This window comes from Anguilla rostrata, chromosome 12, assembly GCF_018555375.3.
Source record: "Anguilla rostrata isolate EN2019 chromosome 12, ASM1855537v3, whole genome shotgun sequence".
Lineage (NCBI taxonomy): Eukaryota > Metazoa > Chordata > Actinopteri > Anguilliformes > Anguillidae > Anguilla > Anguilla rostrata.
Window position 1 is genome coordinate 37,261,297 of NC_057944.1, and position 16,256 is coordinate 37,277,552.

Sequence of the window (16,256 nt, forward strand, 5' to 3'; positions counted from 1 at the left end):
ATGGAATAAAGATTCAACAGAATGTGAAAATTACTTAATAAAAACGTCTGCAGTGAGTGGCTGAGAATTGATGGGGGTTGGGTGGAAAGGATTCGGCTTCAATTTTCAGAAAGCAAAAAGCAACAGAGAGAGCTTTCATGAAACACATGAATTTTTAAACAGGTTTGTTTGAACTAATGAAGGGCTGGTTTTAAAACTCACAAACACCAACTTGAACTGAATATTTTCACACTCATCACAATGGAACAACACTGGATCCATATGATTAGACTAATTGTTAAGCATTTACATTTTAATAAGAAAAACATATGTCCCACTGATTTGTTAACCCTTTCATAGATCTGTGCTACGACTGAGAATACAGCATTTGAAGTGGGTTTGTGTGTTGCAGCTAACAGGCTTTCACAGTTCTACAAGGCTATGGAATTGTTCCGGAAGTCATTTCTGGATCTGGTATCACAGACTGTGACATCACCAGCTGCCATAACTGTCAGAAGTAGAATGTGTTGATGTAGCACAGCACCAACTGACACTTGAAAGTGTTCCGCAGATGCAATCACATCAGACGCTTGCAGTGAAAGATGTTACAAGCTGCTTGGTGATAGATTGCTTTGGGTTGGAAAAAGAGGAACACAATATAGCAGCCACTCACGATTCAGAGCAAACCTGGTGTTATGTGAAGGAGAAAATAATCATCTGTAAATAAAGTTCAGTCCATAAGTATTTGGACAGTGACAAAATTGTGTTGTTTTTGGTGCAGTACTCCAGCAAACTGGATTTCAAATAAAACAATGAATATGAGGTTAAAATGCACTGTCAGATTTAATTTGAGGGTATTTACGACCAGATCGGGTGGTCCAGAATTACAGCCCTTTTTTTACACAGTTCTCCCATTGTAGGGGACCAAAAGTAATTGGGAAAATTAACAAAAAATATTAAATACAGCCGTCATATTTAGAACTTGGCTGCGAATCCTTCGACTGCCTGACGATTGCAACCCGTCGACATCACCAGATTGCCTAGTGTCTTCCCTGTAGATGCTCTGCCAGGCCTGTACTGCAGTCATCTTCAGCTCCTGTTGGTTTCTGGGGACTATGCTCCTCCATTCTTGCCTTCAGGAAGTACAGCTTATTGCCCCGAAAAAACGAATTGGTTACTTTAGCGGTATATGTGGGGTCATTGTTCCGCTGCAAGGTGGACTGCCGTCCAGTGGGTCAGGGCCGCAGTGTGTCTCGCTCGTGCCCGGGACAAGATGATCTCAACCCCCCCCCCCCCAAAATGTATTTATTTATTTATTTATTTATATATATAGCACTTGTCAAGCGTGTCGCATAGTTTCCAAAACAAAATCATAAATTAACGGCCAGGTGACTTACACAAAACCAAACATCAAAAACTCACAGGACTCCAAAAGCAATATGCTCAGTATCAGATCAGAACGTATATAAAATAAAATAGGTATGAAATAAACATAGTACATGCACTCAAAATTGGGACACTTTCAGTTAGATACAACAAACCTTCTTGCGATATATAACAGTCTTCTATAAGCTAATAAACTCATCCACACACTGGTCTAGTTTATTACACCACGTTCCTGACATTAATAGTCATAACGGCACATCCTGTCAATATTTGCGCTGTTTACTTCTGTTTTGTCGCGACATCCGACAGTTTCTGCGCAGCCACGCGCAGTTTTGCACCTTGAATGCCACTGTGCTTCTGGCTGCCCCGTGGGCCATTGTGCGCATGCTCGAATTGACTCAATGTACTAAGCGAAACTGAGGGAAAGAACACCGTGGACTCTGCGGCTCGCTGTTTACTTAACTAGCTAGCAGTAGCTAACGTGTTTCTTACATGCATTGCCGGCCTAGCTGAACAAGACAGTTATTGTTTTTAGACCGAAAAGTAGTCAGCTGTTAAACCATGACGGAGCCACAGTCTGCACTGTTACTTAGGAGACAGCTAGCAGGTAACGTTCATTTCACAACACAAATAACGTTTGCTAACGTTAGCTTTTTTGCGCGGTTCAAAAATGTTTTTAGCTATACTGACTTTACTGCTTGGTGGTTTCGTGGGCAGCTAGTGTAACCGGTCTCTGCGTTGTGTTAGCGTACAAGCAAGTTAGCTTGCTACATGTCCAGAGTGCACTTCTGGTTAGACAGCTTGCTAATCAACAAGGTAGCTAACTATTAAAACGCACTGTTGTTATTTAACTTTAGTTGACGTTTTTGCCACACTGAAAAGCTTGCTGACCCAGTCTAACTTCAGGAGCTCCTTGCAAAGTAGCTCGCCGGCTAACCTTATTGCCGACATTATTTTCACGGGGTATCGTGGCCTGTTTAGTTTGGTTTGCAAACTAGTTATTTGCACTTGGTTAAACTAATTTACACTGTAGTTTAACAAGTAGTTTATTTATATAGCAACAGCACTTGCCTGTTTTCTTATTAGCTTTTACCACGATCCACTGTGTGAGCTGCTTCAGCTATTGTAGCTATTTGACTTGACAGGCTAGTCCTACGTACCTTGCTAGAATGGCTAGAGTTACGTTATGATACCTAGCTAGTTAGTTGGCTCGCTAGCTTCGTTGAGTTACCTGTCTAATTTTGATTAAAATAATAATTTAAAAAATAATAAAGAATATATAACCACGTGAGCCAGCGGAGCTCGCTTGCAAGTTGTGCAGTGATTGCATTACTCAATTCATGCTGTTTGCTAACATTATTTATGCGATTCGTCACTTATTGTTTTATCGTACTTAATTCAGTCTGTCAAGTTAGACTAGCAACCTAACGTTAAAGTAGGCGAGCTACTGACTTGGTTCTGTTTTGTCTAGCCTAGCTCGCTACGATTGCAGCTGGAAAATCAACCTGACATGCATGAGAATGGGAAGGGGGGGTTAAGGCGCAAATTCTGTCCCCTGTCATTGCTGTACGTACATTTTACCAGAAACGGAACGTGGGGTCTTTGGGTCCGCAAGACCCTTTTGTTTTGCGCCCCGTTCTTTATGCGACTCGATGCTTTACGACCCAGCTCAGTTCATGTCTGAGACCGCCTGTCCTAACTGCGCATGCGAACACTGACTGCAACCTCGTGTGCTGTGCGGCTTGTACTAATCGATATCCGAGCAACATTTTGTAAACAAGCAACCCAGACGTCTACCAGAGACTGCAGAGAGTGTTCTGTCCAAAAATTTTAAGCGAGGTGAAATCCATCGGGAAAAGGTAACCTGTGGTTGTGGCATTTGTTTCGAGTTTATTTTTTGTAGTATTCCGTTGTTCAAATAATTATACACGCCACATAATTTTGATAATAAAATGGCGAAGAAACTGTAGTTATAGCTTGAAAGGTCCTTTTGTGCTTGGCCACAGTAAGGTACCAATAAAATAGCCAAATTTTGTCCAAGTATTCAATGTATTTTTCAGTTGAGTGTCTTGCAAAAACAGAGCAAAATTCCAATATATATATATATATATATATATCAGTCATTACTTAAACCCTAATGTAATAATATATCAACAATGCTCTGAGATTCTGTCAATACTAGTTTGAGATTGCACTTTAGGCATCATCACTCTATCAGGCAAAATGCATAAATCATTATTTGGGGAATATTTAGGGCAAACATTTGGCCTAGATCTTTGTAGATGTCTTAGAAAGCATTTCAGGTGAAACTAGCAACATGGAAATACGCACAATGCATCTTGTAAAAAGCTAGTAAATAAAAGTGACTAGCAAACAGTTGTTAGACATGTTATCTTTTACTGGTATTAATTCCTGTACAGTTGCCACATCACCCTAAAAGTAATCCACCTCAGGTAGCCTATAGCATTGCCTGTGAATCAGGGCAACCTGCCCCCGAATGACACATTGAGTTAAAACATAAATGTGATTGTGGCAGTTAATGAAAAAACAGCCGCGTCTGAATTGTGGCTTCGAAAGTGGTGGGTGTTTGTGTTTTTGTCTCGCCCTCCCCTTCTTCGGGGGCAGTAAGGAACACCCACAACACCCGTTTCAGGCAGAGACAGGGAGTCCTGCTCTTTCTGATTTTACAGTATTACGCAACTTTGTCAGATTATTCCCCAAACCCCCACCCCCCACCCCCGCTGGGCTTGTGGTCCTTGCCAGGTCACGGGTAGCAGAGTGCATTTCACTTTCCGCCGAAGGTCCTACTGCCCTGGTAACATTCCGCTTTGACCCACATTTCAGTTTTCCTCGGTCAGTTTAGTGTTGTTGTTTTTGTGTGTGTGTGTGTGTGTGTGTGTGAATAACAGCCCAGGCACAGCTGTGTAGTGTAGCCTTGCTGTGGGGTGGAGTTTGCCTGAACACGCAGAAAGCTGCAGTGTTGTGCTGGTGCTCCTCTCGTGTGGAAGACCGGCCAATTTCTCACAGCTGAGCAGAAGTGCAGCTCCACTCTGTGACCGGGCTGGCCCGCATTCAGACTTCCTCCCTGACTCATGCTTTCTGAGAAGCTGGGATTCCTGGCATTTGTGCTGTGAATCTTGCCTGTTTTTATTTTGGGTCAGACACCTGGTTTGGTGTTGGGGAAAATAGCTATTCGTGTTAAAAAAATAAAATTAAAAAAAACAAGTAATAAAAAATAAAAATTTTGCCAACTCTGCAGGTTTAGCTGTCTTTCAACCCCCCTGTGGTGGTGTTGTCTCAAGATTTCTCTGGATTGCAGCTGACCTCTGATCTTACGTTAAGCAAGACTTATCCTACCCGTTTGGATTACAGTTTGTTGGCAATGTGCTATTAATAACTTCTTGTACCGCTTGAGTTTTACATTCATGGGAGACATGCCTACTTAACCCAAATATTGCTAAAGGCCACTGGGCTTGTTTTAATGTTTTTTGGATTCAGGGGTCAGAGACACACGCGTGTGCGCGCACACTCCCGTACACACACACGTACACACACACACAAACACACACACACACGCAGTATGTGTGTACAGTGCCCTCCAAAACTGTGTTAACGATAGAGTGAAATTTGTTATTTTTGCTATATAGCATTTGGATTTGAGATCAAAAAATGAACATGCAGAAGTCCATGCAGTCTGCTTTTATTTCATGATATTTACATGCATATATGTTTCACCATTTTACAGAAACATTTTTTTTTTTTTTTAAACATTTTTTACATTTTATGTTTTGTTGATGTCAGTGGGTTGTAGACCAGATGCAGTTTAAGGCAACACGTATTGCATTTAAGGGCTATGCATCCAAATATTAGACTTTGCTTTGGTTTATTTGTAAGTTCATGTGGTAACTTCATTTTGCACAGCTGAAAATGGGACGATTCAACTCAAAAACAGCTGTTTCTGTAAAATGGTAAAACATCTACGCATGTAAATACCATGAAATGAAAGCTGATTGTCTGTACTTTAGTATCATTCATCTTTTGATCTCAAATCCAAATGCCTTAAGGAGGTATATAGCAAAAATAACAAGTTTCAGTCCACTGTTAACACTATTTTGGAGTGCACTGCTAATATATACAATGATGTATTGCCACTAGCCTATATCTTGCTAATGGCCATTAAAATAAATGTAAATTTAGAAAATCCTTTGAAGTTTTACATACCCTCTTGGAGCTATGTATTGAAAAAAAAAAAACTCCGTACCTTTTAAATTACGTTGTATAACTTTATGTATTTTTGTGCATGAAACTTGAACCATTCATTTTATGTATGCTAAAAGAAGGGTGTTGTGTCTGATTGCAGTATTTTGTTGGAGTATGCATTTGTTTACTTCTAAGATTTGTCTGCATATAGGCTATGCTTTATAAATGTTTCACACGGTGTCAGAATAATGTAGGCCTATTTGAGAACTTACAAAGAAACAGTGGCAAAATGGTGTACAAACATCATCTTAAAATAATTTTCACCGCTAAACTTTCAATAACAGGCTTTTACAAGTAGGATTACAAATTCAAACTGACGCCTTTGTCGAAATCTCGATTTGCTTATTTGTCCTTTTTGCCGCGTGCGTGAATGCAGGCAGTAATTTGAACACTCCGGAGTCTCAAACCTCTGTCGGGGCTCTGTGAGTGGCCTGACCCCTTCTCGTGATGATGATGCGGAGGCTGCATTTGAAATGCAGCTGCGCGGCGTCGTGTCGGGTGAGGACGTGCGCAGGCACGGGCTGACACATTTTTTGTGCGAGTCGTGCGAAGCGCGCCTGTCGGACCTCTTTGAACCCCGGTGTTATTCCAGTCGATTGCCAGAATAGGGTGCAACTCCACTGCTTTTCATTTTTTAGCTACCTGGGACATAACGTTCAGTCTCTGATTCAGAAACCTGTTTTTTTTTTCCCCCCAGAACAGAGCTGTGTGGGCGTATTGGCGAATGCACGCAGGCTTTCAGCTGCTTTTTTTTATTTGTCTTGCCCTGCAGCAGTTTCCCTCACAGCTGAAGCCTCGCGGCTGTGCATTATGTGTGTGTTCATTCTTCTTTTCAGAACTGAATAAAAACCCCGTGGAAGGTTTCTCGGCCGGTTTAATAGATGACAATGACCTTTACCGATGGGAAGTACTAATAATTGGTCCTCCTGATACGCTTTAGTAAGTATGGTATTTTTTTCTGCTTTGCTGAGAGCAAAAGGCATTTATCACATTTTGCCTGTGCTGGCTCATGATTCATATTCTAAGGAGAGAGAGAAAAAAGCTATTTTACCCCCTCTTTCTCTACTAGCATTTGCATAAAGACATTATGATGGAAAATGCCGTTCTGTTTCTGAAGAACTTTATAAATCCAGGAGCCGGTCTGAAGAATGACCTAGTGTCTTTTCTGTCATTTAGTTTGCTTGCTTAATAATAACAGCATTTCTAAGTTGAATAAGATTTATATGTTTAATAAATCTTGATGGCTTTTGTTGTGGGCTGCTCATTTTTTCCTGGTGTCGTTGTGTCATTGTTCACAGTGAGGGAGGAGTGTTTAAAGCACATCTCACATTCCCAAAAGATTATCCACTCCGACCCCCAAAAATGAAGTTTATTACGGAAATTTGGCACCCTAATGGTAAGTTTACTCTTTTTTTTTTCCCCCTCAGACACACGTTGCATTGCTCCCTTTGTGTTAAATTGCAAGTCTTCACCCCCCCCGTTTATGTTTTTTGTCGTTTCAGTTGACAAGAGTGGTGACGTATGTATTTCTATTTTGCACGAGCCCGGAGAGGATAAGTATGGCTATGAGAAGCCCGAGGAACGCTGGCTCCCTATCCATACGGTGGAGACCATCATGATTAGCGTCATTTCCATGTTAGCCGATCCTAACGGAGACTCCCCTGCTAACGTAGATGCAGCAGTAAGCCTCTATTTCTTTTATACGAAAAAATTAAGTATAGTTTTATGCTGACATATAATTAATTAAGAATGTTTATGCGCACATAAAAATGTCGTGAGCTACTGTATAGCCTAAATTTTTGGCTGGACCGCAGCAGCGGGGCCAGCCCTATAAATGTGAATGTCTGTGACTGAGTGATGAAGTTTAGTTTAGTTTATTTGACAATTGTTAAAATACATGTTACAGCAAGTCGTGCATCCTAAAATTATCAAGGATAGCACAAAAAAATCACAGACTTATTTCCATTGTGGTCCTTGGTCTCAGCACATAATATATACACCATTGGTCGGACAGTCCAGCCATATACTAGGTTTTGACCTGGTCTTGTTTCATAATTAGTGGCTGGAAGTATAAGCAGAATATGTTATGATTTAACTCCCTCTTTAACAGGAACAGGATGAGTTTTAATGTCATACAGGATGTGTTCAAATTAACATTTAACTTCTGCATGTATTGCTTGTCTTTTGTTATTCGGCAACTGCATAAATAGCTAATTCATATTCTCCTCCTTTGCGGAACAGAAAGAGTGGAGGGAAGACCGAAATGGAGAATTCAAAAGGAAAGTTGCTCGTTGTGTAAGAAGGAGCCAAGAGACTGCGTTTGAGTGACGTTCGTCCAGCGGCTTGTAGCTTCACCTCACTTTTCAGGGTGAGCGATCCTCTGTGTCAGTGATCTGGGCACAGAGCCTGCATCTCTGAGGGTCTGTCGTGGAAATACTTTAAAAGTTTGTTTCGCCCAGTGTTTATGAACAAAGTGCCTTTAATTTTTTTTTTCCCCCCCAGTGGATCTGTTAGTTACAACAAGATCTTGCTGTCAAAACAGTTTTGTGTTTATAGGCGTCTTATTTATGGAAGTGGTTGGCTTATGCTCATTTAGCATAGGCCTACTAGTTATACTGTATTCCTGTGGCAATAACTAGGCTTGGCTAATTTGCAGTGATTCATTTTCATTATTTTTTTTTTGGGAAATGCACCCCTGAGTGGCAGGACCCCTGTCCTGAACCTATTACTTCTGTCCATCCTCAAACTCTACCTTTTACGAAAAACCTTGCAACCTTCACAAAGAGGGAAGGAAGGCTTGGGGTGGGCCACCGTTCTCCCAGAGAACCAGTCAGATGGCTGCTTAGTGAGGGCGGCGGGTGTGACCGGTGTGCAGTGCAGTCTTAATTACCTGAGTTTGGTTCCGTGTGCCATTAGGACAGGTGATGCTATGTCCCGGGCATGAGGCAGCGTAACCTGACACTGTGCGTCGGCGTCAGAGCTTCTTACTCCCTAGGCGGGTAGTCCTGAATCTGAGCAGCTAACGAGCTAATTTAGCGAACACGCACTATTGTACTGAGCAGCTAACGAGCTAATTTAGCGAACATGCACCATTGTACTGAGCAGCTAACGAGCTAATTTAGCGAACGTGCACCATTGTACTACATGAGGGGGTGGGTTTGATTCCCAGCTGGGCTACTGTCGTTGTGCCCTTGACCAAGATTTGTGACCTGCTTCAGTAAAGACGTATTGCACTATGCAAATGGGTTGCATGCAAAAAAAAAAAAAAAAGCGTAATTTTTGTAAATTGCTCTCGATAAGAGCACCTGCTAAATACCAGAAAGTAATTATGTGTAATGTTGTCAGGTTTGTATTGTTGAGAGGTTCCTTGTCATTGGTTTCAGTGGTTTTATTGGTTTCATTGGTTTTGTTTGTTTCATTGGTTTTGTTGGTTTTGTTTGTTTCTTTGGTTTTGTTGCTTTCATTGATTGACGGTTTGCCTGTCTGCTACTGGCTTGTAAAATCTGACACTGATCACAAATTAAGTCATTAGATTAGCTTGCCAGCTGGATGAAGTGTTCAGCCTGGTTCTGAGTGCACATCTGGTATGAAACTGTTCCTTTGTTTTAATACTTCAGTGCAACAAAAACGAACGTTAGTTAGATCTGCAGCTGCTCTTATTTTAGCTCTTTTTTTTGTAAGAGTCTTATCTTTTTATCTCGGAACTGATGTCAAGGCACGTATACAGTTGTCGCACACACACACCCACACACACATCCACGCGTAAAACGAGAATATATTTTGATTAAAGTCATGTTTGATGTTCTGTGGTGTCCAATAAGCAAGGTCTGTGTGGAACTCCAGTTATTGTGTAAGTAATTACTTGCTGGGAGGAGGTGCACATTCACTCTTGAGCAGTGATTTTGTTTTGTTTTTAAGTTGATAAAAGCCGTTAGATTGTGCCGGGATTTGAGTCTCTCTCTCGTGAACGTGCTGTTAATGAGGGGGAAAATGAATTTGGATCTTATTTATTGTTTTTTTTCATTTCGGTTTTTTTTTTGGGGGGGGGGATGGGGGGATAATTAAGAAGGGTTTCTGAATATTTGGTGAGAATAATTGATTAGTGATCTGAGGCAGAAGAGGGAGGCCCGTCGGTGCTTCTGCTGCTCATCTTGCTGCTCGGCCCTCTGGCTGAGGGTTAGCCTTGCGCAGCCTGGCGTCGCTGTGCTGGAGAGCAGCCATGCACGGCGTTAGCATTAGCGTTAGCATTTACCCACACTTCTCCAGGGCCTCATGGGAATCGGAAGGGAAGTAAGGGTTTGTGTCATGTCCCCCGTGCTGTCGCACTGTAGATCCCGTGGAGCAGTGGAAACCATCCCTGTTCCTGGAGACCTGCCATCCTGTAGGTTTCCATTTCAATCCTAATTAGGCAAACCTGACTGCACTGATTAGCAGCTAAATGAGATCTCTAGCTGTCGAATGAGGTGTGCTTTGTTAAGGTTGGGGTGAAAACCCACAGGACGGTGGACCTCTAGCTGTTAAATGAGGCGCGCTTGCTTTGTTTGGGTTGGAGTGAAACCCTACAGGGACGGTGGATCTCCAAGAATAGTTTTGGGCAGCCCTGCTCCAGCTGTTGTACGAGGTGCACTCTGTTAGGGTTGGAGTGAGAACCTGCAGGACGGTGGATCTCCAGGAGCAGGGTCGACCAGCACTGCCTTGCAGACTAACAGAGCCGCTCTTCTCGTCCGCAGGTCTCCTGTTGGGAAACGGCACGGCACTCTTTCACTCCACGCTGCTGCTGCCGGTCTGGTCCTCACCGAACACCCGGCGGGCACAGGGCGGCAGAGCAGTCCGCGGTGGATTAATGGCAGTCACGGTCGCTGACAGAGAAACTGAGAAAGTGCCAACCCTTAAAAAAAAACAAAAAAAAAAAACTGGGAAAAAAAAAAAGATTCTGAAGTCTAATGAACTGCTTCAACTTTCAGGAAGAATTGTAAAGACCTGTACATAGCACAAACATTAAACTGGATAATATATAAACCGTTCATATCCATCCTTGAACACACACAGTACCAAATGAGCATTGCTTCTGTAGGTGGAATATGAATCCTGTAAACTCCTGCCCCTGTTTATTTTATTTATCCCCCCCCCCGTCCTTGTGTGCTTTTGCGGGCTCCTTTGAGAGCAGGCCACGGTAAAGGGTGATAGTTGAAACAGGGTCTGGTTTAACTTCAGCGTCTAGCATTTATAACTAATTGGTTACGAAATAACACGAGGTAAAAAAATGCGTCACCTCTCTGGAATTTTAAAGGTTTTTTTTTTTTAGGGTGCAGGCATCTCAAAGCCGTGCCGTTGTCATGTTGGGTCCCTTCTTGCTTTCACCCCCTCAGGAAGAAAAAAAAAAAAAAAAAAGACCGTAAAACCAGGAAAGTAGACATTTTAGAAATTATTTTGTTTTCTTTACGCAAGGCGACCATGCTTCGATAGTGCTGTTTTTCCTGCATACCATGGTGGGTCATGCTTCGTTTTGTCACTGGGTTGAATTCGCATCATGGATCAAAGTTTCGGCCGAGGGTGTTGCATGTGCAAAAGCGTTTTTTTTTTTTTTTCTCTCTCCTTTTCTTTTTGGTTGAAGACTTGGTTTTACCATTTTTTCAAAAGTGCCTCCTAGTAAATTCAATGGAAGTAAGTACATCCTGCATTACACGAGTTCAGGGCAAAAAGAATGGATCGGTTGCTAGGCACCCGTGACATGCCTCTTCCCCCTTATATACCCTTTGTCCAATAATGATAATAAACAGTGCTTATAATATTCATAACAATTTGGTGTAGCAATAACTTTATTTTCCTTTAGTGGATGGTGAACCCTTGGAGGTTTGTTTTCAGTGTTACGGTGAGAATTCTGGCCACCCGAAGCTCACTAATTGACGCAACTTGTTACAACTTGTTTTGTGGTGTTTTAGGTAGGCCTCATTCAGCATGCTTTACTTGTAGGTCTTCATGTCTCCTGCATTTTGATACTCGTTGAGTTTGTGTTGGCGTGAGTGCTTGTGGGTGTGCTTGTGTGTGCGTGCGTGTGTGTGTGCATATGTGTGCGCACCTGTTGTATGTCCCCTGTGTGCAAGTGTGATCTCCCTCCTCTTTTTTTTTTTTTTTGATTTATTTTATTTTGGCTTGGATGGACGACTGCGGTTTTTCTTGCCTAATGTACAAAGACAAAAATGCTGATGTATATTTTTCATGTAATGGAGATTGTCACCTTCTGTAGTGAGTTCTTCCAAAATATAATTTGTTTTCCAATAATTGTTTTGTATTCTCTTGCATGGATCATGAGCGCCAGCAATGAGGTAGTTAGACCACTGTGTGAATGTAATTGGCCGAGAAGATTATTAGCTTACAATTTTACCCCTTAAGTCTGACAAGTTTTTTTTTATTGGACCTAAATTCAATTTTAAGTATCAAAAAGATTAGGATTAACAGCTTTAGGGTTTGCCGAAAACATTTTTTGTTGAATATTTGAAAGAATATAACCCCAAATTCAACAGAGGTTTCGGTAGTTATTGAGTTACTGAACAAATACGGTCTTGGTTACTTATTCCCAAGAACGCGCGGGTTTGGTTCTGCGCCCTGGTTTTCGCAGTTGTATTTGGCGCTGATCCTGGACCAAAGCAGTCTGGCATTGCACTGTACACCGCCTGCGGCGTCATCCGCTACGGTGGGGGGGAATTAAAGTGAACTCTGGCTGTGTGCGCTTCTGTGCACGTGAAAGATTTTGGACATCGACTGCGGAACAGAAGGATGCAGGGGCCAATTGCGTCTGGACGAAGAATAGCACAGCACTAAAAAAAAAACTCGACTTGTAGTTCCAAACTATTTTTTTCCACGCGTAACACAAGCGAGAATCTTGAAACGCCGCGCAGTGTTTTATTAGCGTTCGCTCGTTTTAATTTCGGTCGGTTGTATTAATTGCGTGTAATGGCGTGTGTTTGCTGCTAATGTCGTGAAGCTAATGGCCTTGAGCGGTGTGCGTAGTTCACGCCGGATTGTCGAAAGCCGATGGGGTTTCAATGGGTCGGCCCGAGCCCGCACCATCCTCTGCCTCCTCTGTAGTCGCGTGCTGTAGACTTTCAGGGGTACTGCAGTCTTTCAGGGGTACCGCATTATAATGTCTTCTATGTGAATGAAGGCAGGAAGGAAAGCAGAGAACCGACAAGGACCTGCTGAGGTGTGGTGCTGTCCGCATCAGCAATGTGCGTCCTTCCACAGTGAAGCTGCAAAGAAAAATGTGCACGAATGACTTCTATATGTGATCAAAGGTGGTTTCTGGAACAGGAGATCGTGTACCAAGAAGATCGGTCCAGCTGTCCTTTTGGCATTATGTTTGGTATTGTATCATTTTATTTTTGGAAAGCTTATAAGGTGTCCAATGCATTTTAGTTAATTGTCTGAACACCTTTTGGCAAAAAAAAGAAGAAACAAAAATTCAAGATCAAGGATGCCCGCTGTCCCGGCCTTTGACTTAACCAACAGGTTATCCACTCGTCCTTCAAACAGCTTGAAGATTTTGACAGACGTCTCTACACATGAGGGCCTTCTGGACAGGGCCATCTCCACAGAAAAGTTCCTGCTGAGAGCGAGCGAGCGAGCGGGAAGATCAACCGAACCAGCAACTGCAGCATCGCGCTGGCGGTGAGGAGGTGGAAGAGTTGGCGGCGTTGTGGTTGTTCAGTTCCAAGTTCAGCCAGACCTTCAGAGCAAAAGATTAGCTCGAGCATAGTAGGTTTCACAAGGTCCAGGGGACCAAACGAGCCACGTTCACCTGGAGATCTATCGAGGGTGATCGATGATTGGTAACTCCTGGGGACAACTGGCAGTTTTGTCTTGCGATGGCTCTTGAAGATGACCTGTGCGGCACCAAGCCTAACAGGAAGACTACGTGATCTGCGCCATTTTCTTTTTAAAGTTGCGTTGTGATGCAAACCAGGTTCCATGCGCAACCGAATTAAAGTCTAGTCCTCACAAAAAGCAACTGCTAAAAGCTTTAACATTACAAAGGTTCCCTTCCTCTCTTACCATTCATATAAAATACCTTGATCCTGAAATGCCCTAATGTCTTGGAAGTATTTCAAAGCAGTTAAATGGTGTATTGATCTGTTGTTTCTTTTTAGAACAATTTAGAACAGCCTGAAAATGACATTTTAAACTTGGTGAGTCATGTTGAAAAAAAAAATACATATTAGTGGCTTTGTACCCTTTAGACCCTCAAGAGAACAAGCACTTTCAATACGAGAACCAAACAGAACTTCGATCTTTCCACTGTTGTAGTAGCGAAGCCATTAACTTTGCTCGGGAACTCCCAATAACACATGCAAGGAAAAATTGGCTAATTTAGATCAATTAGATATTAATTGCTCTAGCGTGCCATTGGCACGTCGCCTCGATCCATTTCAAGCCAAACAGGCTCTCCAGACACTTATCGAATGTGTGTAAGTAACAAGCCTTGTGAGGCAAGAACTTTGGGCTTCCATCTGGCATCTCGCTCTCCAGACCTAATTTCAGACTTTTTTTTTTTTTTTAAAGCCTCTTACATTAGCACAGTCTAGCATGCGGGTTTTTGTCGTGTCAAATGTCGAACCAAACTGAAAATAAAAAGTGGAGATTGTTGAAGGAAAACGTGCATACGCCCTCAGCAGGCAAGCTGGAGGCTGCAATGATGGTGAGATCTTCAGTGAAAGCGGATGCAGGTATTTCTTTACACCTACCACTTTTCTCATTACATATGTGTTAATTTCTTCGAATGTGTCCCTCTATAAAAAAATCTTCACACTTCCTGTCTACATCAATATTTGTTGATTTACTGTAAATGTTATTCTGTGAGTGAAGGGCAATTTTCAGTTATGTTTTCTGATTTGCCTTGAAAATGCATTTATTCTGGGTGCTCTTGTTTAAAAATGGTTTTTCATTTATTCAAATTCACATTTCTCACTTTAGGGAAATATTTAATTTGTTTAAGTAGTTAAATAATTTTATTCAGATAGTATATTTATGTATGTGCACACAGTAACATGTTAGGCAGGAAAGTAATCATGAGTGACTAATGCCAGTATATTATTATTGAGGAGATCTATATGGTTTGTTCATGGGCATTCGTCCATATATTACATGGTAATATATAACAGGTGCTGACAACCACAACAGTTTTACATCCCAACATGAATGTTATTTCACAAAATGGAGAGAATGTCCCCTTTATAATTTAATGAGAACTGTCAATATGTTTGACCTGAGGATGTTCCTTTAAAATGGGTCTTTTGCTTTTGGATCCTTGTATCTGTAGCCTTAGTGGCTATACTAGTGGGGACAGCCCAAGATTTTGGCTTTATGTGTGATCTCAGATCATATTGACTCAAGGCCCACATGTCATCTCTTGGGATAAATGCATCATTATGGTTTATGATTTGTTGCTACTTTTTGATTGTTAAAAACAGGTAACATTTAAAATTTTGAGAATGAGTGGTGGGCATAGATTCACGCTGAACTGTGAATTGCATTTGAGAAGCAGGCACTAATTTCAGTTCTTCTCTCGCTAATTCAGTGACAGAAGGCAATATATCCCCAGGACCTGAACCCATCCAGGGTCGCCCTGGCAACCCCACAGACCTGCAGGCACTACCCTGAGGTGAAGGATGAAAAGGCTTTATTTGCTTCTGAGCTACTGGCTGTCTGCTTAGTGAAAAGAAGAGGGAAAAAAAAAAAAAGAGTGCCTTCAACTTTGTCATTGTGACAGTTGACTCAAAAATGATATTTAAGCTTGATATTTAAACCTGATTTATAAATAAGGAACTTACTGTGCAAAGCTGCTTTGTTATCCCTATATGGTATATGGGGATCTTATTTATTGAACAGTTGTATTTAGATTAATATTTAATTATTCATTATCATTATGAACTGCCATTTTCTGTAATTATTTTGTATGATGTTAACTGCCTTGTGAATAGTCTCTCAACCCCCTTCTTCTCTCACTCTATCTCGCTTTCTCTCTCAGACATTTGAGGGCTATGCTTATTTTATTTTATTGATATTTATACTTAAGTTTATACTCACGGTCCTGGAAATTCACATCTTAATTGAATAGTAGGCACTTCATTTTGTGAAATACGTGTGTGCTTGTTAAATCTTTTATTTTGTAGCTTTCCTTCAAAAAAAAAAAAAAAACTGGTAGTCAGATTTAAAAAATCTGATTCTGAAGTCTGCGTGTGTCTGTTTGTGTGTGTGCGTGTGTGTGTTTGTCAGATGCTTAAAAAATCCTTTAGTCCTCATCTATTGTGAATTTTCATGAAAACCAGCCACCAGAGTGCGCCCTGCCACCATTTTGTACTGTGGTTGAAGCCTCAGACGCCTGTTTTGATTAAATGTACTGGTTTCCCATCACTCAAACTATGAGCCTGTAAGTTCCAGTCACTCAAGCTCCAATGAGCCTATATTGGTGTTTGATTTGTTTTTGTTGTGCACTGTAATGACCAGTTTTTCTAGTGTTTGCAGCAGGCAGAACTGCAGTGGATATATTACCCATTTATTTTTACTGTTTTCAAAAATTACGACTGAAAGAGCAGTGATTATATCAGGGTTTCATGGCTACTCATAGAAACTGA

At 41.6% G+C, this 16,256-nt stretch overlaps 1 protein-coding gene across 1 annotated transcript; it reads left to right on the forward strand.

Annotated features, from left to right (window-relative positions):
* The first annotated feature begins 1,744 nt into the window (after positions 1-1,744).
* LOC135235552 (ubiquitin-conjugating enzyme E2 G1) lies at positions 1,745-11,907 on the forward strand. Its single transcript, XM_064301122.1, has 6 exons — positions 1,745-1,972; positions 6,462-6,564; positions 6,924-7,021; positions 7,128-7,306; positions 7,867-7,993; positions 10,356-11,907. Exons 1-5 carry the CDS (start codon positions 1,927-1,929, stop codon positions 7,951-7,953), a joined length of 513 nt encoding a protein of 170 aa, XP_064157192.1. The 5' UTR covers positions 1,745-1,926; the 3' UTR covers positions 7,954-7,993; positions 10,356-11,907.
* The last annotated feature ends 4,349 nt before the right edge of the window (positions 11,908-16,256 follow it).

Coding starts and splice junctions, on each gene's coding strand:
- LOC135235552 (XM_064301122.1), top strand. CDS start 1,927: ATGACGGAGCCACAGTCTGCACTGTTACTTAGGAGACAGCTAGCAG. Junction 1,973..6,461: donor ACTTAGGAGACAGCTAGCAG/GTAACGTTCATT, acceptor TCTTCTTTTCAG/AACTGAATAAAAACCCCGTG. Junction 6,565..6,923: donor GGTCCTCCTGATACGCTTTA/GTAAGTATGGTA, acceptor CATTGTTCACAG/TGAGGGAGGAGTGTTTAAAG.